Source organism: Callorhinus ursinus, unplaced genomic scaffold (genome assembly GCF_003265705.2).
Source record: "Callorhinus ursinus isolate GAN/ISIS: 27379988/994484 unplaced genomic scaffold, GSC_fseal_2.0 scaffold1, whole genome shotgun sequence".
NCBI lineage: Eukaryota > Metazoa > Chordata > Mammalia > Carnivora > Otariidae > Callorhinus > Callorhinus ursinus.
In genome coordinates this window covers 70,162,948-70,187,681 of record NW_027397063.1, presented here as the reverse complement: position 1 = coordinate 70,187,681, position 24,734 = coordinate 70,162,948, and the positions used below count along the sequence as shown (strand labels likewise).

At 42.3% G+C, this 24,734-nt stretch overlaps 1 protein-coding gene across 1 annotated transcript in view; it reads left to right on the top strand.

Annotated features, from left to right (window-relative positions):
- RTP4 (receptor transporter protein 4) overlaps positions 1-23,995 on the top strand; it is a 163,764-nt gene extending 139,769 nt beyond the window's left edge. The window contains exons 2-4 of the mRNA XM_073895881.1: positions 8,724-8,754; positions 22,893-22,988; positions 23,962-23,995. Of these exons, the coding sequence (XP_073751982.1) occupies positions 8,724-8,754; positions 22,893-22,988; positions 23,962-23,976 (142 nt within the window). The 3' untranslated portion in view covers positions 23,977-23,995. The remainder of the gene's footprint in view (positions 1-8,723; positions 8,755-22,892; positions 22,989-23,961) is intronic.
- Positions 23,996-24,734: the final 739 nt, after the last annotated feature.

Sequence of the window (24,734 nt, the reverse complement as noted above, 5' to 3'; positions counted from 1 at the left end):
TGTAAAAGACAGAAGGCGAAAACGCTCCAGATTCTCAGGCGTTGTGATCATGCCTAATAGGCATTTGAGTCAAGTCAAACCATCCATGTGAGGACCCCAAGACTATGATCAGAGGTCTGAAAGCCCTTCCCACAGGAAAGTCTGACTAGCAATTCTGTTTGGAGGCTGCATGACATGCTCCTTAGATGATAGATGGCAATATTTATCTGCAAGGAATAGGAGAGGTTAAGGGGTTGAGAACTGGAGAACAAAAATGAAGCCACAGGAGGAAACTCCTAGCCTCACATTTATTAGTGTATGTATTTGTGTCATTACTTCTCAGAAATATGTATTTTTAGACACTGCAGCAATTAAGTCTGGCAGTTTAATTGACAACCAATGAAAAGCACCATACCGTGGCTCAGTTCAGTCTTATCGATCTTGTTATTTACTCCCTTTTTCTCCAGTGTTGCCAGTAATTTGCCAGCTTCATTATTGACTATGTAAACTGCTCAAACTTCTATGAGAGACATTCAGGGAGGGAAAGATATGACATTGTGGTCCAAACTGACATGGTTCAAAAAAGACAACAGTTCTTAATTGATAACCAGGAATAGTGCAGTCCATAAAACAAGCCATCACTGTTTATGAGGCAAGGCTTGACCCAGAAATGGTGGTGTTTTCTTAAGAGGGAATTGCTCTATCTTTGATTGTTCTAAGCAAACCCATCTACTTAATTGAATACATTGGTCTATCCAGTTTGTTGATAGCACTAGAAATCAAGAAGACATCTCATATAGGTGGCCTTATTCATGAAAACATAAATGTTCTGTGCAAAATTAATGTACTTTTCAGGGCACCTGGGTGGCTCAGTCAGTTAAGCAGCCTACTCTTGGTTTCAGCTCAGGTCATGATCTCATAGTTGGGAGATCGAGCCTCACATTGGGCTCTGTTTTGGGCGTGGAGCCTGCTCTCTGCCCCTCTCCCTCTGTCACCACCCCCATACATGTGCACACCTTCTCTCTCTCTCTCTCAAATAAATAAATAAAATCGTCAAAATTAATGTACTTTTCAGCTTTTCTGGTGCTTGAAATCCCACCATTACATTAGGGTTTACTCTTGGTGCTGTATGTACTATGGGTTTGCACAAATGTATGACGAACATGTATCCTTCACGATAACATCATGTAATGTATTTTCACTGCCCTAAAAATCCTCTGCACTCCACCTGTTCATCTGTCTCCTCCCCCAACCCCTGGCAACCACTCATCTCGTTAAATGTCTCCATAGTTTTGTCTTTTCCAAAATATCATATAGTTGAAATAATACAGTATGTAGTCTTTTCAGATTGGCTTCTTTACTCTTCATAGCTTTTTACCCACACTTTTTCTACTCTCCTCAAAACCTCACTGCTTATGTCCAAAATTAATCCTTCTCCCATGTCCTTGATCCCTCCTTTCAATAATTATTGTTCTCTCGTTTCTTTCAGAAGGTCACAGAGGTCAAAGACTGTCTTATGTATCTTTTGTCCACCTCTTTTATCATCGTGCCCCAATGTAGCCTACATTCTAGACATACCAAAACGCTTGGCTTCCCAAATTCAGCTCATATAGTTTTACATGATATCATCTTTTTCTAAAAATGCTGATTCCCCACCTTCCCAACCTGGGAAACTCTTTCCTATCTTTCAAGAAGCAGATCAAATAACTTCCCCTTTATGAAGTCTTCTCTGATATTCCCAAGTGGACATAGATCCCTTCTCTGTGCTCCCCCAGCACCCCAAGTATCGTGCCATATCTTATTGCATTAGTATTATTTCTTTGCAGACCTGTCAACTCCCTAGACTTTCAGCCTTTGTGAGGGCAAAACCATGTCTGATGGTTTTCTTTCTTTTTAACACTAGGAAAATGCCTCATACAAGCAGTTTGTTAAGTAAGGAAAGCAGGCAATTGAATCTATTCCTTGGAGAGATGGCTCAAGCATCTTAAGCATTAACAGCTTAGGACTCAGAGTAAATGGAATGGCAGTAGAGAGAAGGGAGTCAATCCTGGCGTGGGACAGTAAGCTTAGCTCTACTCTGTAATAACAAACTGTAAGCTTAACCCAGCTGAGTGTTCTGTAAACTTAACGTGATGGTCAGTCAGGTGTGGCCCACAAGAGACACAAGAGAAACACAGGAAAACAAAGTTATACTTACAGGTCCTAGAGAGACAGAGTTACCATAAACCATGAAGGACCACACAAGAGGAGTACTAAGGGAGCCAGCTCAATCAAGCAGGTAGGGAGCCAAGAGAGAATGAGGTCCCTTGGGAAAGTACCTTCATTGGCATCAAGGTGGAGTACTCAAGAAAAGGTGCAAAGGGGTTTCAGTGGTGCATTTGAATGTTATTAGGTCAGAGTTGGGGAGGGCAAGAAGGAGAATTTGTGGAAGGGGCCAACCTTATTACACTGATATACCTGGTCACCTGGATAGAGTGCTCATAGCTTGTTTGCAGAGATGCCGAGGCAGCAGAAAAGAAAGAGCGGGGAGTATGAAGCTTTAGAAATTTATAATACACTGTATCTTAGCTATGTCCTAAATGGTCTCAGTAAGCAGAACTATGATGAACAGACGAAAGTCACAAGCAGAGGGATGACCATTTAAGATAAAGAAGGCCTTTCTAACCATCAGAGATGTGCAAAATGGAGGAGGCTACCTTGAAAGGCAGTGAGCTTCATTATTGACAGTATTTAACCAGAGGCCAGGTGGTGACCTGTGGGAAAGTTGCTACACAGATTCATGCAGCATATAGGATTCATGTAGTATTGTATGTAATATTCATCAGTGCAGAGGAAGCCAAGGCCCAGCTTGTACAGAGCAATCACATACAAGGTGAACAAGCAAAGGTCAGGCTAAATGGATTTCACATGATCATCCTTTCCAAAGGCTTTTCTTTATGTTTCTAGTCCAACAAGATATCCTGGATGTAAAAATATTTCTGGAGTCAAATAAGTTTGATGGAAACTACTTCATCCAGTATTTCCTCTACTGCTGATACAAAGCCATTTGCACAAAGACTCTTAGAATTCCTAAAATAAAGGGAATCATGGCACGTGGCTTATCTCAGCATTTCCCAAAAGTTTTGCTCACAAAACTTTTTATTGTGTAATATGTCTGTGAATATTTCATGGAAGAATTCTAATTCTGCTTTCACCTGGGTAAAGGCGTCTCCCTCTGAAGAAAGACAAATGTAGAATTTTCTTCTTTGCTAATTTCAAATCACAAAAGGTCTAAGATATATAGGAAAGCTGTAGGTATAGTGAGGGATTCTTACCCCCAGGGCAAAAAAGGTATTTACCAAACTCATATGTCTTTTTTTTTTTGGTTTAATAATGATCCAACCCTATAAGAAAGATGTTAATAGTCTTCTTTTTACCTATGGAGAACCACATGCAGTTGGTAAAAAGATGATGCAGGATCTTCCCATTTCTTGACTCAGCTAAGCTTGAGCTGAGAGCCCAAAGATGGAAGAATTCAAATAAAGACTGTCAAGACTACTCCCAACTTAACAGTCAATGATTCTTAATTTCATAATTTGAGAACTGACAGTCTCCAGAAGCATAAATGTCACCTTGATAATAACTATTGGAACCCATTAAATCCAGAAATTTACTTTTTCATAGTTGCCACAAGAATGAGGATGCAGGCGAATATGATCATTACTCAATGGCAATATGAAAATCAATAACCCATTACCTCTGTCAGCTGTATCCCCAGACTGGGCCACCTTCTGAAGGAGAAGCTGGAGTTACCTTGTGAGTGTGAGTCAGAACCTGTGTAAGTAGGCTGGAAGTAAATGATTTAGATACTCCCATAGTAACTAGGCCAGACAGCAAATGATGATAAAGTCTGGAGCCTTTCACCTTCAACAGTACCTTTTATTGTTCTCACAGGGGCTCATATTTTGTTGCCAAACTATTAATTAAGTAAAAATTAGGTTTTCCCACTTGTGTTCATCAATAGTGTGCAGAACTGCCAATCAGAACTTGGGATCCCCATCTGTGGAGATGGTATATCTGTGTTAATTTGATGTAATTCTAGTCAAAAGCAAGGAAATTTGGTATTTCAGACACCTTCTGCGTCCTCATTGTAGGTAAATGCACAGCTTCTCTGAGGTTATTTAAAAATATAGAAAATAGTTTGAGATTATGGTGAAAATGGGTTGAAAAACATTTTAACCCCTTTCTTCATATATTTTGCATTGTCTCATTGGTATAATTATCTTATATTGTTTTTGTAATTGAAAGAATTATTAAAGCAGATAATAATCAAAGAGGACAAAAGCCTGAGAATCTTATTATTGCCTTCACAGTCTTGTAAGGGTCCAAAAACATGTAGAAAACTAGCCTAGATATATCTCCATGGACCCTTCTGACTCAAAAATGCCAAGGAAAAAATCCTATGGCTTTATGTTTGGTTTTGTTTTCAGGGAGAAATAATTACCCGCCTTCCAGTATGATCTCCATTAGCTATTGTAACAATTCTGCAGGGCTCTTTAATACTCCTGGTAATGAGGCATCCTTGCATTAGGTTCATTCAGTGTCTTGCTGGGAAGGCAGAGTGGTGTAAAAAAAAAATTAATAAAATAAAAAGCCTTCTTGCTTCTTGTTTCCACATCACAAATCATAGCCAGAAGCACAAAAGCAGGGGGGAGGGTGGAAATCCCTAAAACTCCACATAGTGCTATGCAAGCATTTAAATAATTAGTTTCCTGAAGATTGGCCACCAGGCTTGTAAACAGCTACAAAGGTCTTAATATTTATTTTACAACATATCCCCAAACTCAGTGCAAACAACCTACAGTTTGGTCATTAGTTGGGTATCATTTATCTGTTTATTTTCTTTGCTTGAAGGAGGGGCTACTGGGGAAAAGAAAAACAGAGAGTCTAACTTTACCATTATTCTTCCACTAAGTTCTCCTTAATGTTCTGTACAAGGAGAGGAAAAATCTCTGGGAGTGGGTGTCTCTCCACCAGGCTCTTCCTTGCAAAACTCTTGCTTAAGATGCTATTTTTCACTGCTTCTTTTAATGACCGTATTATTTTGATTTTATTAGTTTGGTTTCATTCTGACTTCCACTAATGGATAAGTTAACACATGACTCACATTTATAGTTATTTATTTTGATGTTTGGGGATTCAGGAATGCTTTTTAAAAACTCCATCTATGTAAGTGTTTGGACTACTTTGCATTGAAGGCCATATTTTATTACCCATAAGAGAAAGCTCTGCACTGAGGAGACCAGTAATATTGGTAAATTGATAGTACTTTTGCCATCCTACAAGTCTAGAGGACATTGAGTGGACGCATTGTATCCTCTGCTTAAATTCTTCCCAGGTAGAAAGTGGGGTGCCTGAGGGGCTGCATTTGGGCACTTGGGTCACAGTTTGCTTTAGCCAGAGCAGTATGATAGAACAAATAATTTCCTAAAGATATGGTATTAAGAATAAATGAAAACATATATTCATTAAGGACAAAGGCAGGAAAATTGGAAAGAAATTCAATTTGAACTTTTTAAAGCACACATTATGTGCCAAACTTAGTGCTAGGGTATAGGGATAAACAAATAAGTACTCAGCCACATAAATTCAGAATTTAGCACATAGTACATATATGTAAATAGTGGCTGATATAGGAATAAAGGTAATCTTGAAGAAATGAGTTCCAGTTTTGCGTAAGGTGAAGTAAGCACACATCTCCCTGTCTTTTCCCTTGAATGTAACTAATGATACTAGACAGTATGCAAGCAGCATCTACTGGTGGACTCTGAAAAGTTAATACTAGCAGGCAGTTTGGGAAACTGGAATTACTACTGATCTGACAGTGCTTTTATAGATCCAAAGCCAGAAGTGCATGCCTGGTGAAAAGAGAAAGAGCTCTTAGTGAAACCCTCTCTTTCTGGCCCAAGGAGCAGGAGATTGGGCCCCTAAAGGACAGAGGGAGTTTGTAAATTCCTTTTAGTGGTGGTGGTGGTGGTGCTGGTTTTGTTGTTTTTCTTCCTCTCTTTCCCCAGCCCAAAAGCAAACCCGTGGTGGCCACAGTGGCAGTGACAGTGTGCCAATAACAGAAATTATGGCAGTGCCAATAGCGCAGAGGCCTAAAACTCTGAGCCAAGAGCATGGGAGGAAACCTCATTGCTTTTCTTTCTCCTCTCAGTCCTCTCACCACTTGACCGGGGAGTACACAGCAAGGAAAGTAATTCACGTCTTGCTAGCCAGAAGACAAGGAACAGGGATTCTCAGAGCTAGAAACCTCCCAGGAGATTGTACAGCAGAGGAAGTTAGGAGAAAATAATCCTAGAAAGGTGAGTCTCAACTCCTAGGCTGACCCTTACCCTTCACACGCATACAGACTTTGCGAACTGATGGACAGAAGAGAGCACTGCTCAGACCCCATACTGGGCACTGGGAGGCACACAGGAGAAATACAAATAGCACTGCAGTGGTTTAACAACTGAATTGATATTTGAACCACAGATCCCAGAACACCAGCTGAAACATCTGGCATGAACCCAACTCAATCAATTGCCTGTTTAAAAAAAAAAAAAATCAGCATTCAATAGTTTCCAGAGGACTTAAGACCAAGAGTCTCACAACACGATACTCAATATATCCAGGACAGGGCGCCTGGGTGGCTCAGTTGGTTGGGCGACTGCCTTCGGCTCAGGTCATGATCCTGGAGTCCCGGGATCGAGTCCCACATCGGGCTCCCTGCTCAGCGGGGAATCTGCTTCTCCCTCTGACCCTCTTCCCTCTCATGCTCTCTGTCTCTCATTCTCTCTCTCTCAAAGAAATAAATAAAATCTTTAAAAAAAAAAAGAAACTTCTCAAACTAAAATATATCTATCTATCTATCTATCTATCTATCTATCTATCTATCTATAGAGAAATATAGATCCATGAAACAATCCAGAATTCCTTAACATATGAAGGACCAGGGAGATTTCAGTGACTTGTAAGGAAAAAGACATTCAATGGATATTAACTTGAATGTTAGAATTTTATCAGACTTTAAAGAAGTTATATTAACCATGCCCCAAGTAGTGAGAGCCATCAGTCTTGAAATAAATGGAAAGGAAAAAAAAAAACTAAAGCAGAGAAATGAAAGATATTAAAAAGAACCAAATGGAAATTTGAGAACTAAAAAATACAATAACCAAAATATAAAAATATACTGGGTGCGTTCAATAGCGGAATAGAGATGATAGAGGAAAAAGTTCATTGAACTTGAAGACAGATCAGTAGAAATTGTCCAATCTGAACAACAAAGGAAAAAAGACAGAAAAATAATAAACAGAGCCTCTGGGACCTCTGGGACGATACCAAAAAAATTAATAATTGTATTGTCAGGGTCCCAAAAGGAGAGAAGAGTGATACAGACAAAATTTTTGAAGAAATAGGATTGAAATTTTACAATATTCAATGAGGATCAAGAAGCATACTAAAGCCCAACTAGATAAACTCAAAGACATTCCATGCCCAAATATACATAATAAAGTTGCTGAAAGCAGCCAGAGGAAAAGACAACACACTACAAATAGAGGACTAATGATTTGAATGACAACAAATTTCTCATCAGAAACAATGGAGGACAGAAAGCAGTGAAATGATATTTTTTAAATCCCAAAAGAAATTTACTGTGAACCCACTTTTTTCATACCATAGTATGAACAATTTCCCAATCATTCAATACTATTTAAATATTATAATTTTTAATAAAAAATGTTTGTTTTTAATACTTTATTATTTAATCATTTTCTTATTATGACCATTTGTGTTGTTTCCAAATTTTGCTCATAAATAGTGCTGAGATAAACATCATTGTACATAAATTATTATGCATCCCTCTATTTCTAGTCCCATTACAAATTTCTAGAAATACAGCCATTGGATCAAAGTCTACAGTTAACCTTTAAGTACTTGATATGTATTGTCAAATTGTCCCCCAGAAAGGATTTTATTAAATTATCACCAGCACTATATGAGACTGTATTAGCAGTTTTCAAAATCTTTATCAATATAAAAACTAAAATTGGCATGCTATGGTTTCATCTGGAGTTCTAAAATTACATACAATATTAAATATTTTTCAAATGTTTTTCAGCAATTTAAACTTCTTTTCCTATGGATTGATTCATGACATTTGCCTTTTATTGATAAATTTTCTTACTGACTTTATGAGCTCATACTCTGAATCAATAGTGTGAATAAAAGCCAAAACAACCAATCCAACAATTCCCTATTGTACACTGTTTTAACTAGCTTAATTTTTCTTTTCTACTTACCATTCTTTCTCTGTGATATATACACTTCTAAAGATTACATCAGCCACTACCAATTGCCCAAATCCACCTCTGTTGTCTTGCTCCCCTATCCCACTTGCTTATGCCATGTGCTTAAAAATCATTCCCCAGCTCCATTGTTTTTTAAATTTCTGTCTGAAATTCATACAGAAAAATACTTACTCTGTGTGTGTGTGTGATGTCAGAGGCTCTGTCCAGTTCATAAATACATTAAATTATACTTACAAGGTTGTATTAGCAAAATCCAATGGCCTCCCCATTTTTTTTATTCCTTTCTTTTTTGTTTCAAGTTTTTGTTTAAATTCTAGTTAGTTAACATATAGTGTAATATTGGTTTCAGGAGTAGAATTTAGTGATTCATCACTTACATATAACACCCTCTTCCCATCTTTTTTTTTTTAGGAAGAATTTCCCTCATGAGGATGTAACCCAGGTAACTGAGTATACAGCTGAAAGAATCCTAGAAAGATAATAGCACCTAACTTTTCAGTTTTGTGTTTGCCTTTTTCTGTGCATAACAAGGATTTTTAATGGGAAAATAGAGATGATCTCTCCAGGGGTGCTACCAGATTTTATACTAGAATTGCAGGAGCAGTTTTCTGTGGTAACTTCCCTCCCTCCCTCCCTCTTCCCTTCGTCTTCCTTCCTTCCTTCCTTCCTTCCTTCTTTCTTTCCTTCCTTCCTTCCTTCCTTCCTTCCTTCCTTCCTTCCTTCCTTCCTTCCATCCTTCCTTCCTTCCTTCCTTCTTCCCTTCCTTCCTTCCTTCTTACAGTGGGTTTTGAAGCATAAATTGGAGTTTTTCCACGTTAACACAGGGAAAATCAATCCAAACAACAAAATCCACATATGCAAAGGCATAGAAGCATGATGTCTAGTGTACTTGGAAAAATATAAGCAGTTCATTATGAGTGGAGTGTGAAGTTAAAGGTGGACAGATCTTGGGACAGGGCTGAATGGGAACCGCTCATCTCTGAATCCCTTATCTCCTTTTATCAAATCAGGCATACACCTTGGACATTTTTCCCATGGGAATCTTTCTTCAGCCTTTAGTGTGTGCACCTTGCACTATGAGATAGCCAGACACCTGCCCTCATGCGCTGCCCAATGGTTACAAGTGCTGTTTCCAGCTGATTCACGACACACCTACCCATGTAGGTCTATCTTTAATCCACATGACCTTCTCCCTTGTTTCTCCAACTTCTTGCCTGCTTCAATCTTTCACATTTATCATCCACTTCTGATCTCTCTATCTCATGAATCTCCCACTTCATTCTTCCATAGCTGGCCCCTTTACATGTTGTAGAGCCTATATCAGTCTACTGGGAGCATGCTTCATGATTCATTTGACTGCTCCCTATGAATGGACTTCTGGGAACAAGGATAATAGCCTCTTTGGCTTGTCCTCCATACCAGCTCAAGAATTATTCTCCTACAGCAGCCCTCTGGGGTAGAATCATCACCCTAGACTCTAAGTACTCCAGATTTAGGGGAATACCAGGACATAGCTTCCTAGTCATTTTCCAACCGTACAGGATATTTGCTTCCTAAATCACTTCAGTCTTCCTCTTACCTCCATTCCTACTAACCTGACTGCCGGACCTGTCATTGAATTGGCCTCTCTACCTCCATCTGCTTCCAGCCCTCTGTCTAACTTGTCCTACAGAGTTCTTTTTCTAAAACCCAACTCTCCTGATGCCACCCCTTAGTCCCTGTGCTCCAAAAAGCTCCACCTAACACTAGAACACAGAGTAAACAGAGAAAGGAGTTCAAGATCCTCCACTACCTGGCCTCAGTCTACCTTTCTAGCTTTATATTCTATTATATGTACCACAAACTCGTCAGTCCATGCACTACCTGCTATTCCCCTAATACCCCAAGCACTTTTATGTCTCAATGCCTTTGCTTAACCTGTTCTGTCTGTGGGAGGATCTTACTTGTCCCGTAGACAAGATTTTACCTGTTAAAATCTTTTTTATGAGTCAAGGCTGAGCTCACATGATATTTTCATAAAACCTTCCCAAAATTTATTTCTTCTCTCTATTGAATCTCACATGCACAGATGCATTTCTTCGGGACCAGATTTTCAAAATATATCAAGTTATAACATGTACTAGCTTTTTGTGTATCTGCTTGAATTCCTCCGTAAATCTCTGACTAGCCTCGGGAACTCATCACTAGAAAATCCGCTTTTATAGGAGTAAAGCTGTCTCGGCATGAATACTGCTCTATTTTATTGGCTTAAAAACTCGTTTATAAGGTTTTGGAGAACACAGAGATGAATGAGACAGTCTCACTCTGTCTTGTTCCAATTATAAGATTGGGAAGCCAGACAGGTACACTCATAGTCTCAGAATTGTGATAAATGTTTCAAATATGCTCAGAGGGCTAAGGAAGCATACAGAGAAACATGCCTGGCTATCTGGAGAGGAGAGGGAGATCTGGTCAGGGAAGGCTCCATAGGATGGAGAGTGCCTGGGGTGGCAAAGGGAAACTAGCATTGGAAGCAGAGGAAATAGGATTTGTCCATCAGAGCCCTCCTATTTGGTTACAAATGCAAATAGCAGACAAAGGGTGACTTTTATAATGAGATATTCCCTTCCTTCCTTCAATAGAATTTTCGGAGGCAAAGATAAAGATAAACTAGGTCACACAAATAAGCCAGAACCAAGGCATTGAAGGCCACATAGAATCTTCTAACATCTACTTCCCCTTCTCTCTTACTGCAGACTGGCTGTGTCTGTTTCCCAAACCACACAGTGAAACAGGGTCATCTAGAGCTCCTCCGCTTACATGTTTCTGGTCGAAGGTTGTGTTAGTTATTTACTGTGATGTAACAGATTACCTCAACACTTTGTGACTTAAAACAATAAGTTGTCATTATTATTATTATTATTACTAGTTCACAGCTCCTATGTGCCAAGAACACTGGCATAGCTTAACTGGGTATTTCTGGCTCAAGGTTTCTAATGAGACTACAGCTAAGTTGTTGGCTAAGTATGTGGTCTCATCTGAAGATACAACTGGCTGGGGAGGGAGCACAGAATCTGTTTCAAGTTCACTCACAGGCTGCTAGTAGGCATTGGAAAATCCAATTCCATACTCACTCATGTGATTGTAGGCAGGCTTCGTTTCTTCATGGGCTGTTGGACTGAGAGTTTCAGTTCCTTGCTAAGCCACACAAACCTCTTTATGGGTCTGCTCACAACATGGTAACTTCTTCCTTCAGCATGAGTGATCAGAGAGAGAAAGAACAAGAATGAGCCCCAGAGCAAGCTCTTATAGTGGAAAACACATTCTTTTTGCAACCTAACCTAGGAAGTTACATCCCATAACTTCAGCCATATTCTATCTATTAGAAGTGACTCCCTAAATCCAGCTCACATTGAAGGTTGGGAGTTACAGAAAGACATGAATAATAGAGGTGGGATCATTAAGGCCCATCTTGGGGGCTGCCTATCCTACTGGAATCTAAAGTTCAGGGGAAGGTTCTAATGGGCTCTTCTGATGTTAAGTGCCTATCTCTGTACCAATCAACTGTGTCCATAGGGTCAGAGCTGCATCGCAAAATATACCTGCTGAAAACCTAACCCTGAGGAAAAGGAGAAGTTTTCAAGGAAAAGGTGCTGAACTGCCCATTTTAATCAGGTGGATGTACTCACTGGCCCTTGTGTGTGTGCACACATGTACATAAATGCTCATAGAGAGGCACACACATAAATACACATTCACATACCTGACCACCCTGCCTTGTATTTGTTGCACATATTAGGATTCTGAAAACATATGTGTCTGAACAAAGTTTTAATTTTGAAAACATATTTGAAGAAATGGGTCCAGAAAGAGGAGGGTGGGAGAGCGGATTGGTGCCAGAGCAGAACAGAAGCTGTGGGCTGAGAGAAGGTTGGTGTTTCATGCTGGTGGCTACATATGATGCCCTGGAGCCTTTGGAGTGGCTTTCAAGGAGGAGAACAATTGAGGGCTTATCGGTGATTGGGGTCTACAAGGAAGAATGGTGAGAGAGAACTGATTTGGGTAGAGTAAAATATGGCACCACAGTGCCTCGAATGGGTGGCTGGGTCAAAGGGAAGGTCTGTCTAAAATGGGTGAGACCTGCCATGTTTGTTGGTTGAGGGGGAGGAATTGAAAGAGATTTGCCATCTGAGGGGGCAGAAAATCAAGAGTGGGTGAAGCCGGGGCACCTACCTGGGTGGCTCAGTCAGTTAAGCGTCTGCCTTCGGCTCAGGTCATGATCCCAGGGTCCTGGGACGGAGTCCTGCATCGGGCTCCCTGCTCAGCCCGGAGTCTGCTTCTCCCTCTGCCTGCTCCTCCCCCTGCTTGTACTCTCTCTTTCTCTGTCAAATAAATAAATAAAATCTTTAAAAAAGAAAAAAGAGTGGGTAAAACCAAGTGGGCCAGCGTGGGCCAGGACTATATGGGAAGAGAGAGAGGCACTTCTTCATCACAAGGATAAAGTAAAGGAAAAGAACAAGAGGAGAGAATGGGGAAGAGTTCTGAGAGATGTTCCTGAGGGGGAAGGTGAGGAGCCTCAGAGCAGAGAGGGTCCACTCCTCAGGTTGAGAGATGAGCATTGTCCTGGGGAGACTGAGGGAAACAGGGTGGACTCTGGAGTTTGGGGGTGGGGGGACAATTTGCACAGCTGTTATAGGGAATCAGTGGGGCTCAGGACTATAAGACTGGAGATGTGTGGTGAGGTCTCAGCTGAGGCTGGACGATGGGACTTCTCAGTGAGTTTACCCATGTCCCTTTACCCAGACTTCTCTAACTTTCCAGAAAGCAGCATCCCTGCCCAGCCCTGTGGGATCCCAGGACACCACAAACTTTACTGCTGCTTTTCCTTAGACCTAGGGAAGCTGAAAAATGTGTCAGTGGTGGCCAAATGGAAAGTATTATAAAGATGGGGGTCAGTGTTTCTTCCTATGACCTTTGTTATATGCAGGGACTGAGAAGAAATGGAATTCAGTAAAGCAGAAAAATATTGCCCAGGTAGATTCAGGAAAACTATGATAACTTTGCTCTAGAGGATAACAATTAGATTACAGGATGACATTTAATTCCTCAGTTGGATGTTTCAGTTATATGCTTAAGACTAAATGAGCTTAAGCTTCAGTCTGAGCTATTCAAGCAAATGTCAAGGAACACATTTGTGGGGCTGCTAAAAAGCAGGATAGCAAAATGGTTATTATTGTGGGCTCTGGAGCCATGCTGTCTGGGTTTGAATCTTTGCCTGTGCCACCTCATCATTGCGTGACCCTGGGTGAGTTACCACCTTTTTATATGTCATTTTCGTCATCTCTCAAAAAGTGATGACAACAGTACCTACCTCATGGAACTGTTGTACAAAGCCCTTGGCACAAAGCCTGGTAAACAGCATTCGATAAAAAGTGATTTCAGACTATACTATTTGGAGCACAAGAGTAAAAGAGAGAGGGCGCCTGGGTGGCTCAGATGGTTAAGCATTTGCCTTCGGCTCAGGTCATGATCCCGGGGTCCTGGGATCGAGTCCCGCATCGGGCTCCCTGCTCCTTGGGAGCCTGCTTCTCCCTCTGCTTCTCTCTCTCTCTCTCCCTCTGTCTCGAATAAATAAATAAAATCTTAAAAAAAAAAAAGAGTAAAAGAGAGAAAGAGAGGGGCGCCTGGGTGGCTCAGTTGGTTAAGCGACTGCCTTCGGCTCAGGTCATGATCCTGGAGTCCCGGGATTGAGTCCCACATCGGGCTCCCTGCTCAGCGGGGAGTCTGCTTCTCCCTCTGACCCTCTTCCCTCTCGTGCTCTCTATCTCTCATTCTCTCTCTCTCAAATAAATAAATAAAATCTTTAAAAAAAAAAGAGAGAGAGAGAAAGAGAGGTGCTTCTGGGTGCTTTTGTAGGAAAAAGTGGGGGGGAGCAGAGCCACTGTAACCCTGGCCCATGTTGGTAGGTGTCTGCCTACATCAGGAAAGAAGTTTTCAGTGTCAACAAAAGAAAACTGAACTAACTTTACAAATAAAGAACCTGAGGTTCGGAAGGGGAAATGACTTTCCAAGGTCAAGTGCTGAGATTTCAATTGAGCGAGATCTACAAGCCAGGCCTCCAGCCTCTAGTCCAGGTCTGTCTCTACTACAGCTTCCCATGTGTCCGGGCTCCATCACAAAAAAGCATATCATTTTCTCTCCCATTAGAACCTAGCTCATTCACCACTTCCTCTGAAGAACCTTTCGTAAATAGCCAGGAAATTGGGTCCCCCCTCCTAGAGCTTCCCACAGTGCTCCTTCCTGCATCATGTTTTAAACATCCATTGTTCATGATCCTACTTTCAATTTTGATTTTTGAAATTTAAATCATATTTTAGCCATGTTGGACTCCCTGATGCCAAACTCCATGACTGGCACATAGTAGGTGCTGGGCAAACAATGGATGTGAATGCACACTTTAAATCATAAGCTGGTGTACCAACATGATGGGTAATCAATGTTGCTCTTATTATTACAGTGAAGGAGCACCAGAATGACTATGTCCCAAATGAGCTCATTACTGAGTTGGCTAAAAACTTGCAAAATTTGTTTCTGTTTGAGAATAAAATGTGAGTCCAAAATACCACATAAGGTTTCATTCTTGTCACATAAAAATGCCTCTGGGGTAGGCGGAGGGGTGCAGGGAGAGTGGGAGGGACTGGTGAAGGACAGGCAGGATCTGCAAGAAGATTTCAGGAAGACCCACTGACCCTGCACATGTAGCACGAGGCTTCCCCCTTTCTCACATATGAGCCTGTCTGAGGGTCCAAAGAACCTTCTTTCTAAAAGCATATTCCACAGTTGACTGATTAGGGGAGACCTTTAAATGAAGGCACTAATAAAAGAAGCCCCAGTGGCAGAGGGGGCTGTACTAATTAGGAGAGTGTCAGTCAGGAGAAGGCCCACACGGACAGCTCCCAGTCTTCTCTCCAAAGCAGGGTGCCAGGAGCTGCCAGGTGTTGCTGCCCCCCATGCCTTCTCCCCATACCTGGGGCCCTATTTTTTCCAATCTGCTACCTACACAGTCAGCCTCCCTGTGAATGTGTGTGCCAGCCCCGCCAGGGCCAGGACCTGGGGAGGTGGCACCGTCAAACCACCTGGGACACCTTTCTCCTTGCGGAAAGCACTGCAGCTATGCTCATTACTGAGACAGATGGAGAGATGGGTTACTGGGCCTTCCCACTCCCGACCCCTCCGCCTTCCTATGTTCCTTCTCTGTCCTTCATCTTATAACCTTCCAAATTAATCAACCCTCCCATCTATATCACTTAGTGTTTTCCAAAGGAAAAAACATATATACATTTACACACATATATATTCTCTAGAAAATAGACTGATAATATATGTATTTATGATCATATATATGATTTATTTCAAGGAGATGGCTAATGCAATCATGGGGACCAGCAAGTCTAAAATATATCAGGTGGGCCAGCAGGCTGGAAACTCAAGTTGCAATCCTGAGACAGAATTTCTTCTTCTACAGGAAACTTGTTTTTGCTTCTAAAGACTTTCAACTGATTTGATGAGGCCCACCCACGTTATTAAGAGTAATCTTCTCTACTGAATATCAACTGATTGTTGATGTTAGCCCCGTGTACGTATTACCTTCATGGCAACATCTAGGTTAGTGTTTCATGAATAACTGAGTATGATAGCCTGCGTGAGTTGGCACACGAAACTAACCACCCCACCATCTTTACCTGTTTGGACCTTTCAGTATTTCTCTCAGCTAAGCAATAAAGTTAGCATGATGTCTATTCTACAGATTCAAAAACTGAGGCTTCTCTAAGTTGTACCTTACTGCCTTTCACACAGCCAGGAAATGTCATTGCTGGATGTTAAAATTAAAATGCAGCTTTCAGGCGATCAGTCTTCTATTTTATTTATTTATTTATGCATTTATTAATTTATTTATTTTAGAGAGAGGGAGAACCAGGAGGAGGGGCAGATCAAGAGGGAGAGAGAGAATCTTAAGCAAGCTCCATGCCCAGCACGGAACCTGATGCAAGGCTGGATCTCATAGCCCTGAGATCATGACCTGAGCCAAAATCAGGAGTTGGACACTTAACTGACTGAGCCACCCAAGCACCCCCATTGGTCTTCAATTTTTAATATGAGATCATACTGCCTTTCTCACACACACCACCCCCAGGCTGGCTGGCCTGGCAGGCCTCCCCTGGCTCCTACCCCTGGGCTCCATGCACCAACCATGTGCCAAATCTCATGACAGGGGATGAATGAAGGCTCACTTCTCTGGCTGATGAAGACATCTTATTTACTTCATGGAATCACTCAAGTACTTATTTGGTTTCCCGAACACGTGGAATGCATATCTTAATCCTATATCCAAGCATCCCTTCCCTCTCACCATCACCAAATCGAAAATGAACCCTCCCTCCTCAAAATAATAGTTGTATAACATTTTACGATTTGCAAAACACTTTCAAATATATTATCCCATTCAATCCCTGAGGGGGGAAAATGCAATATAAACACTATGAAATTCTCATTTCACAAGAAACTGAGACCCAGAGAGATTAAATGACTTGCCCCAGGTCTTGAGGCCAATATTTGTTGAGGGCATTAGATCTCCCGTAGTTCACGGGGTTCTTACTGCCCAGTCCCCCAAACCAAACATCATCAGTCTACTAGCTTGTTCCCCAACGCTGCCATAACAAAGCCCTACAAACTGGACAACTTCAACTACAGAAATGTATTGTCTCATGGTTCTGGAGACTAGAAGCTTAAGGTCAAGTGTTGACAGGGTTACTTCCTTCTGGAAGCTGTGAGGAAGAGTCTGTTCTCTTCCTCTCCTGGAAGTTCCCAGAAGCCTCTCCTGAAGCTTCCCGTGCTTGCTGGTCATCTCGGGCATTCTTTGGCACAACAACCCTGTTTCTACGTAAGGTCTCATTCTGAGGCCAGGACTTCAACACAGGAATTTGATGGGTGACACAATTCAATCCATAACAATTAGTGTCCCTTCAATCTATCATCTTACCAACTTAAGAAATGGGGGAAGCTGAGATTATTATTCTCATTTCATGGAAGAGTGTTGGAATCATCAAGGTAAGGTGAGCGACGAGTAACAAATGTGTGCCTGATCTCACACTGTCCCCTCACTGAGCATTACAAGCTGGGCCTTCAAGCTGCATTAGGGCACATGGGACCCCACTGCTATCCAAGGTGGAGGTTCAGTGAGGTTAGAACAACAGACCGCATGCTTCCTGAGAAACTACTGGCTGACAGGAAATAATTGAATTAATGAAATTCTCAGACTGTGAATCCCATTAGAAGGGATTTTAACCTGCAAAGGGAAGAAAAATCTTGCTGGGTCCGTGTGTTGTCGGTCTCCAAATACTGAGGAAATGGCAGCAATAGAGGTTGTAGGAGGTTAACTAGATAATGGAAAGGTTAGCTGTGCTCCTTGGGCACATTAACATTCCTTTGTTGCCATAACTACATAGAATTATCAGCAAAGTTTTTGTAATCCAAAATAGGATTACAATATTTGAATGAGATTATCTCAGAGCAGAAAGCCTTCCAAAATTACCTAGACTTTTCTAAAGGGAACAGAGAATCTTCAGCCTCATTACAAACACACAAATTATGGCATGCCTGGTAGAGAACTGGTTTGAGTCATGACTTAAGAGTAGGCCTTTCAGATGAGTTCGAGCATAAAGCAGTGTCTGGCCGCCCACAGTGCAGCAGGGAAGCCTAGGATTGCAGGTGGGAAGCATGAATCCCCACCCTGCCTTGCTCTGTCACTGTCTGGTTAGCTGGGAGGCAACATGGGACCCGTTGGGCCTTTTAGATCAGACAAACTTGGGTTTGTGTTGTATGTGTTACTCACTAGCTGGGTCACCTTGGGCCAAAATTTAAGCTTTTTGAGTCTTGGTTTCTTCATTTGTAAAATGGGGATAAAACACCCACCTCAAAAGTTGTTAGGTTGAAGTGAGATCATGCTTATAAAATGCCTGTCATGTAAGTGCTCTCCATGTGAGTTCATCTGTTTTTCCTCTTTTTCTCTTTGCCTTACCCACCTAGTTTTTGTGATCATAATGGAGGAAAATAGAAATGACTAGCTCTTGGAGACATCTTAAAGGAGAAACATTTTTTTAAGTAAAACAAATGACACCCTCTTCCTATAGTTCTTTTGTTGTTGTTGACTTGCCGAAATTTTTGTGGCTATTGCATAATTTCAGTACATGTGGGGTTGGACCAGGCCCCTGGTTGGGGTTGATGGGGTTGCCAAACTGATGTTGGCAAGTGCAGGAAAATGGCTTTTCCAGAAAGGGTTTCTAGCAGGTATGTCCTGGTAATCTGACAAAAGATGCTCATAATAACCCTCTGGATCACCATCCCCACACTGACATGCATTGTTTAGGCCACAAAGATTCTGGTAGGGCTTTTTCTCCTTGATCCTGCTTCAGTCCTGCCTGTGCCTTGGGAGTTATTACCAGCCTGGAGTGTCACGAATACACTGAGTCACAAAGCAGCTAATGAGTACTGGAGACAGGACTTGGGCTTCTGGCCTCCTAGTTGACCACAACACATTGCCCTCTGGCCTGAATCATCAGTCCAAATTCCATCCCAGAACTTTGTGTCAGAGGTGGAGCTAATCCCCAAGTCTAGTTAGTGCCCATATCTGTGAACCTGGGTACCCTGGGAGGAGGGGAACTTAACCTGGATTCTCACTTAACCAGCAGCCAGGGTTTTGTTTTTGTTTTTGTTTTTTATTTGACAGATACAAGCAGGGGGAGTGGGAGAAGGAGAAGCAGGCTCCCTGCTCAGCAGGGAGCCCAACGTGGGGCTCGATCCCAGGACCCTGGGATCATGACCTGAGCCGAAGGCAGATGCCTAATGACTGAGCCACTCAGGTGCCCCAACCAGCAGCCAGTTTTACCTTTTTTTCCTTTACCAAAAAAAAAAAAACCCAAATCTTTATCACTGTATTGAATATAGCTCTTTTTAAAAAGTAATACTGAATGGATAAAGAACAATTTTATTTAGTCATACATTCACTGAGGCCTATCATGTGTCAGGTCGATTCTGTGGGAACAGAACACTGGTCAGATACAGAACTGCTTCCAAGGAGCCGCGGTCTAGCAGGGAGGATAAGACACACCTGGGGATGGCGGGAAGCAGGGGTGTCCTAAAGGTTGGCACCAGCCAGCCTCATCCAGAGCCCGAGGGGCACTGGCATGAGCTGACCTCTTTTTGATCTTCCTCAGCTGAAATGTTCCTTCTGTAGACAAAGGTATCTTCCCCAACTGTCTGGAGTTACACTGTCCACTAGAATCTTCAGCAATGTTAGGAATGTTCTTTTTTGTTTTTTAAGATTTTATTTACTTATTAAAGAGAGAGAGAAGGCAAGGGGGAGGAGCAGAGGAGAGGAGAGAGGGACAAGCACACTCTGCCCTGAGCGTGGGGCCCAATGAGGGGCTCGATGCCGGGATCATGACCTGAGCTGAAACCAAGAGTCAGATGCTCAACTGACTGAGCCCCCCAGGTGCCCCTAGAATTGTTCTATATAGGTACTGTCCAGTACAGTAGCCACTAACTATGTGTGGCTACTGAGCACTTCAGAAGTGACTAGTGCAACTACTGAAATAATTTAATTTTAAGTTCAATAGTCCCTAGTGGCTACTGTATCGGACAATGCAGTTCTATAGACAAAGTGGACAGCTCTTCATGACCATGTCATTTTGAGGAGGTAGTTGGAGATGGTTATGGGAAAAAGCTCTCCCACTGCCCCTCCAGGATATCTGTCATCACTTGGTTCTCCCGGAGTATATGCCAGGAGGCTGAGATATGCAGGCCTGGGTACCCTGAAGTGTTGCTAAAGCCAGGCCCTCCCCACACCTACATGTGTCTACCACCAGCAATGCTACTTTCTCCACTGACTGAAAAAATTAATAGAGTCTGGCAAGGCACATCTTGGGAAAGATGCCAACCCTCCGTGAAAGAGAGGCAATGAATTGTCCAAAAAGCTCCAGGCCTAGCTATCAGGGACATGTGATGCCCTGAAGGAAATGTGCAGGGGACAGGAGGAGATCGGTGATCCAGTCCCAGCCTGCTGTGAACTTATTCTGTGACCCTGCGTAGCTGTGCACTCTCATTGGGCCTCAGTTTCCTTTTCGTAAACAGGGGTGGTGGTGGGGTGGGGGTGCATTTCCTAATTTGTCAGCCAGCTCAAGGCTTCTGAGAATACTTATTTCCAGAGACAGCAATTTAGATAGTGAAGGAGCATCCGGGGATTATTTTCCAATCTGAAGTACAAGGCAAAACCAATTTAGCAGTAAATTAAAAAAATGGGAAGAGTTGAAAGTACATGGTGTTGCTGGTAAGCAAGTGCTACCAGTGAACTTAGTAAGGTGAACTTCAAAACAGTAAGAAGAAAGGCCCTGAAGATTACAGAGGAGGAGGGGGAAGCTGACATGGAAACAACAAGAGGATAAAGCAGAGTGTAAAGATCACAGGTGCCACGAAGGGTTGGATAAACAAGAGATTGCCCAAGTGCAAGGCACTGAAGCATGAAGAAGGCAAGCAAGCAGACCTCCATGAACTGGAGAGAGCAATTCGATCCAGAGTGACGAACAGCACATTTTGCCCTTGATGCAGAAAATCCAGATTTCTTCAGTCAGTATCTAAAAGCACAGAAGAGAAAAATGCCTGTGGGAACAGCTTCATGTCTCTCAGTCAGTCAGCAAATATTTATTGAGCTCTCTACAACAGTGGCTCTCAATCCTAGCTGAAAATCAGAATCATCCAGGGAGCCTACAAAATACAGACCAAAAAACCTGACGTCCAGGCCCTGATTTCCCGAAACGCTCCTTTAATTGGTCTGGACCGTGCTCTGTGCTGGTGGGTAGTTAAAGCTCCCCTCGTGATTCCAGTTTCCGGCCACAGCCAAGAACCTCTGGTTCCTTGTCTGCCAAGTTTTGTGCTAAAGCCAAGACCTGGGATGGGAACAAGATGGACATGCGTAGCCCCTGTCCTCACCACTGTAGGTATTTTCCAAGGTAATAAAGACCCAGTGAGGTTTCTGGGGCGAGAATGATCTCTATACCGTGCATGAAGGAAGTGATACTCAGAGAGGTGGTTTATTCCCCAGGTCACACAGCTTGGGACTCAAATCCATTAGGTCAAGTTTAAAACCCAGTGCTCCTTCCCTTACACCACATAACCTCAAGCAACAGGATGCTGAGAAAGGTGACTTTCCAGTGGTCCCTTCTCTTTAATTTTCAGACACCTGAAATATTCACCAGGCTTTGACCATAACGATAGTTGTCAAAACTCTAAGTACCTAGGAGCTGCAGGAAATGGCTAAAGGCGAGGGACCCCTAATGTAGATTATAGTAGGGACACACCTTACTCGAAGTACCTGGAAAGGGGGAAAACATTAATTTATGGATACCTAACATTTGCCAAGCAATGTGCTAGGTGCTTATTAAAGGCACAAATACGAAGAGAGTCTCAATCCTCAAGGATTACATTGCCTGGTGGGAGGAAATAAGTGCAATATGACATGATCATGAATGTTTTAGAGCAGGGGTCTGCAAACTTTTTCTGGAAAGGGCCAGATAACAAGGGTTTTCAACTTTACTAGCCATGTGGTCTTTGTCACAGTTCCTCAGTTCTGCCATTGTAATTCAGAAGCAGCAACAGACAGTTCACAGATGAATGAACATGGCAGTGTTCAAATAAAACATGATTTATGGGGGCGCCTGGGTGTCTCAGTCAGTTAAGCGTCTGACTCTTGATTTCGGTTCGGGTCATGATTTCAGGGTCGTGAGATCAAGCCCTGTGTTGGGCTCGGTGCTGGGTGTGGAGCCTGCTTAAGATTCTCTCTCTCCCTCTCCCTCTGCCCACTCCCCACTCCCCCTGTGTTCTCTCTCTCTCTCTAATAAATTTTTAAAAAGCCCATGATTTATAGACACAGAAATTTGACTTACATATGATTTTCACATGTCACAAAATCTTATTCTTCATTTGATTTGTTCTAATCATTTAAAAATGTAAAAAATCATTCTCAGCTTGCAGGCTGTACACAACAGGTGTTGCGCTGGATTTGGCTCACGGGCTGTGGTTTGCCAGCCCCTATTCTAGAAGTATCATGGTGGGGCATGTGGGAAAGCACAGCCATGTCAACCAGGCTTGGAAAGTCAGGGGAAGCTTTTCAGAGGAGGTGGCATTTTAACTTCCCCTAATTCACCTGGCTGTCCTTTAGCCAATAGTTGTTTTCCTACCTGGAACATAGATTCAAAGCACTTATAAACTGACTCCAGTGGCTAGCTTGAATTCTCAACAAAATCAGATTTGAGAAAAATATTCTCAATATTTTCACTGGATGCCCTCCTTGTGTTGGAATATAGGGCTGCGAGCTTCTTTCAAGGTGAGGGAAAATGATTCCTGTTTTGATAGAAGCTAGGAGAGGATGAGACAAAATATTGACCAAGCATCTTCTATGTGCCAGAGACTGTTGTGAGCATTTTTCTTAAGTTTTCTCACTTAATCCTCACAAGTCCCCTACATGGTATTATTGTCTCCATTTCACAGAAGAGGGAGCTGAAGCTCAGAGGTGTCGACCTTCTCAAAGTCACAAAATTAGTACGAGGCAGAGCCGAAGTCTGGATCAGGCTATCTGATTTTGAGGTATGGTATCCCTCATTTCCTTATAAAATGATCATATCTCTTGAACAAGGAGGTTTGCTAACAGAATTGAAATAGCACAAAAGTTTCTAGAAAAATTCTAAACTAAGCAAATACCTTGGAAAACTACGTTTGAATTAAAATGCATCTGTAAAATATCTGTCGTCCTCACTTGCTCACCTGCCTGCACCAAAATTTTATCCAGTTAAAAGATTTAAGATAGGGGTTGGCAGGAAGAGCAATGGCTTTTAGAAAGCCAGTCTTTATGAGGGCTCTGAATATTACTGGAGCTTGAAAGATTTATACCTCCGAGCATAAATCTTGGGGGGGGCAGTTTAGGAATCCAAACCTTTATATCGAAGAGTTCCATCCAGTAATGAAATTCACTATTACCTTGTTAATACTCTCCTTGCCCTTCATATGCAGGGAGGGGGCAAGTAATACTGCTTCCTGTTTTGAGGCCAGTTTCTTTTTCATAATTTTTAGAACCAGTCTGTTGATGTTTCTTTCCCGGGAAATCAGCGCCTCTTTATACTCACTAGAAAACTCAGGGGAGAGAAATAAACCCTGAAACAGCACCGGCCCGGCCCCAGGCAGGAGCTCTGTACAGACTGGACGTCCAGTTAGCAATCCTTGTTACCTTTACACACGACGACTCAGGCGGTTGTGGCTCCTCAGACTCCAGTAGGGAATATTTGTTTTGATCCCCAGTCTGCATTTCCAAGTCTTCTGGCAACAGGCTACTCTTCCTCAGGGACCCAGCCTTACCTTACCTGAAGTCCCTGCAACTTCAAATGAGATGCATGACCCGGGCATCTGCCAATCACGGGTGTGTCCCCTGCACGTGGGTGAGAACACACCCCAAGAGGTCCTATACAGAGTGAATCTTGGAAATTTTGCTGGTAATTCCGGTGTGTGTGTAGATAACTTCTTTTCCACTTGATGATTACCTGATGGCCTTATTGATACTTTGTAGGGAAAATCTGCTTGAGAACAGATTTGAAACAAGGAAGGAAAACAGAAATGGAGAAGAAGAAGCCAATATTCATGACATCAGTGAGCCTTGGATCAAGTCACTTTGATGCATCTATTAGATGAGCCAAAACATTCTATTTTTTGCTTAAATTTGAATTTTCTTCCTCTCACTTAACAACCAAACGAATCCTAGCTGCAGCTTGAACCTCCCGTTTTCTAATCCAATCCCAATAACAGAGTTCCTGTCTTGATCTCTGTCCCATGTTTCTGGCCTCATCACCCAGGGAGTGTCCTGGTCCTTCTGCTGCTGGGAACTACCTTGTTCTGGCTGGTTCCACCTTGTGCCTGCCTCCCTGGAGACCCGACATTCACCAGTGCCTGCTCCAGACTCAGCGCTGAAAAGGCCACCTTTATTCTCTTTCAGTTTTCCATTTATTACATAAGGAAAACATATTAATAATAGAACATTGATTTAATATATGGCTGACCAGAGAGAAATATATGTTATTTATAACCTCTCTTTACATAAGAAGTGTGGACCTAGATAGCTAGAGGATCTTTTGTTTGCTGAGGGTAGACAAAAACTTTCATCCTCAGTATACTGGCCATAGACATATTTAAAGATGATAGTAAAGAGTGGGAAAAGATATGCAAGCAGGGGATTGCTCTGCCGAAGAAGAGGCCCCGGGAACGATGGCTCAGTGGAAACAGTGCAAAGCCAAGGTATGGATGGAGGAAGAGGCAGGGCTCATGGTGAGTTTCAAGGTGCACTCC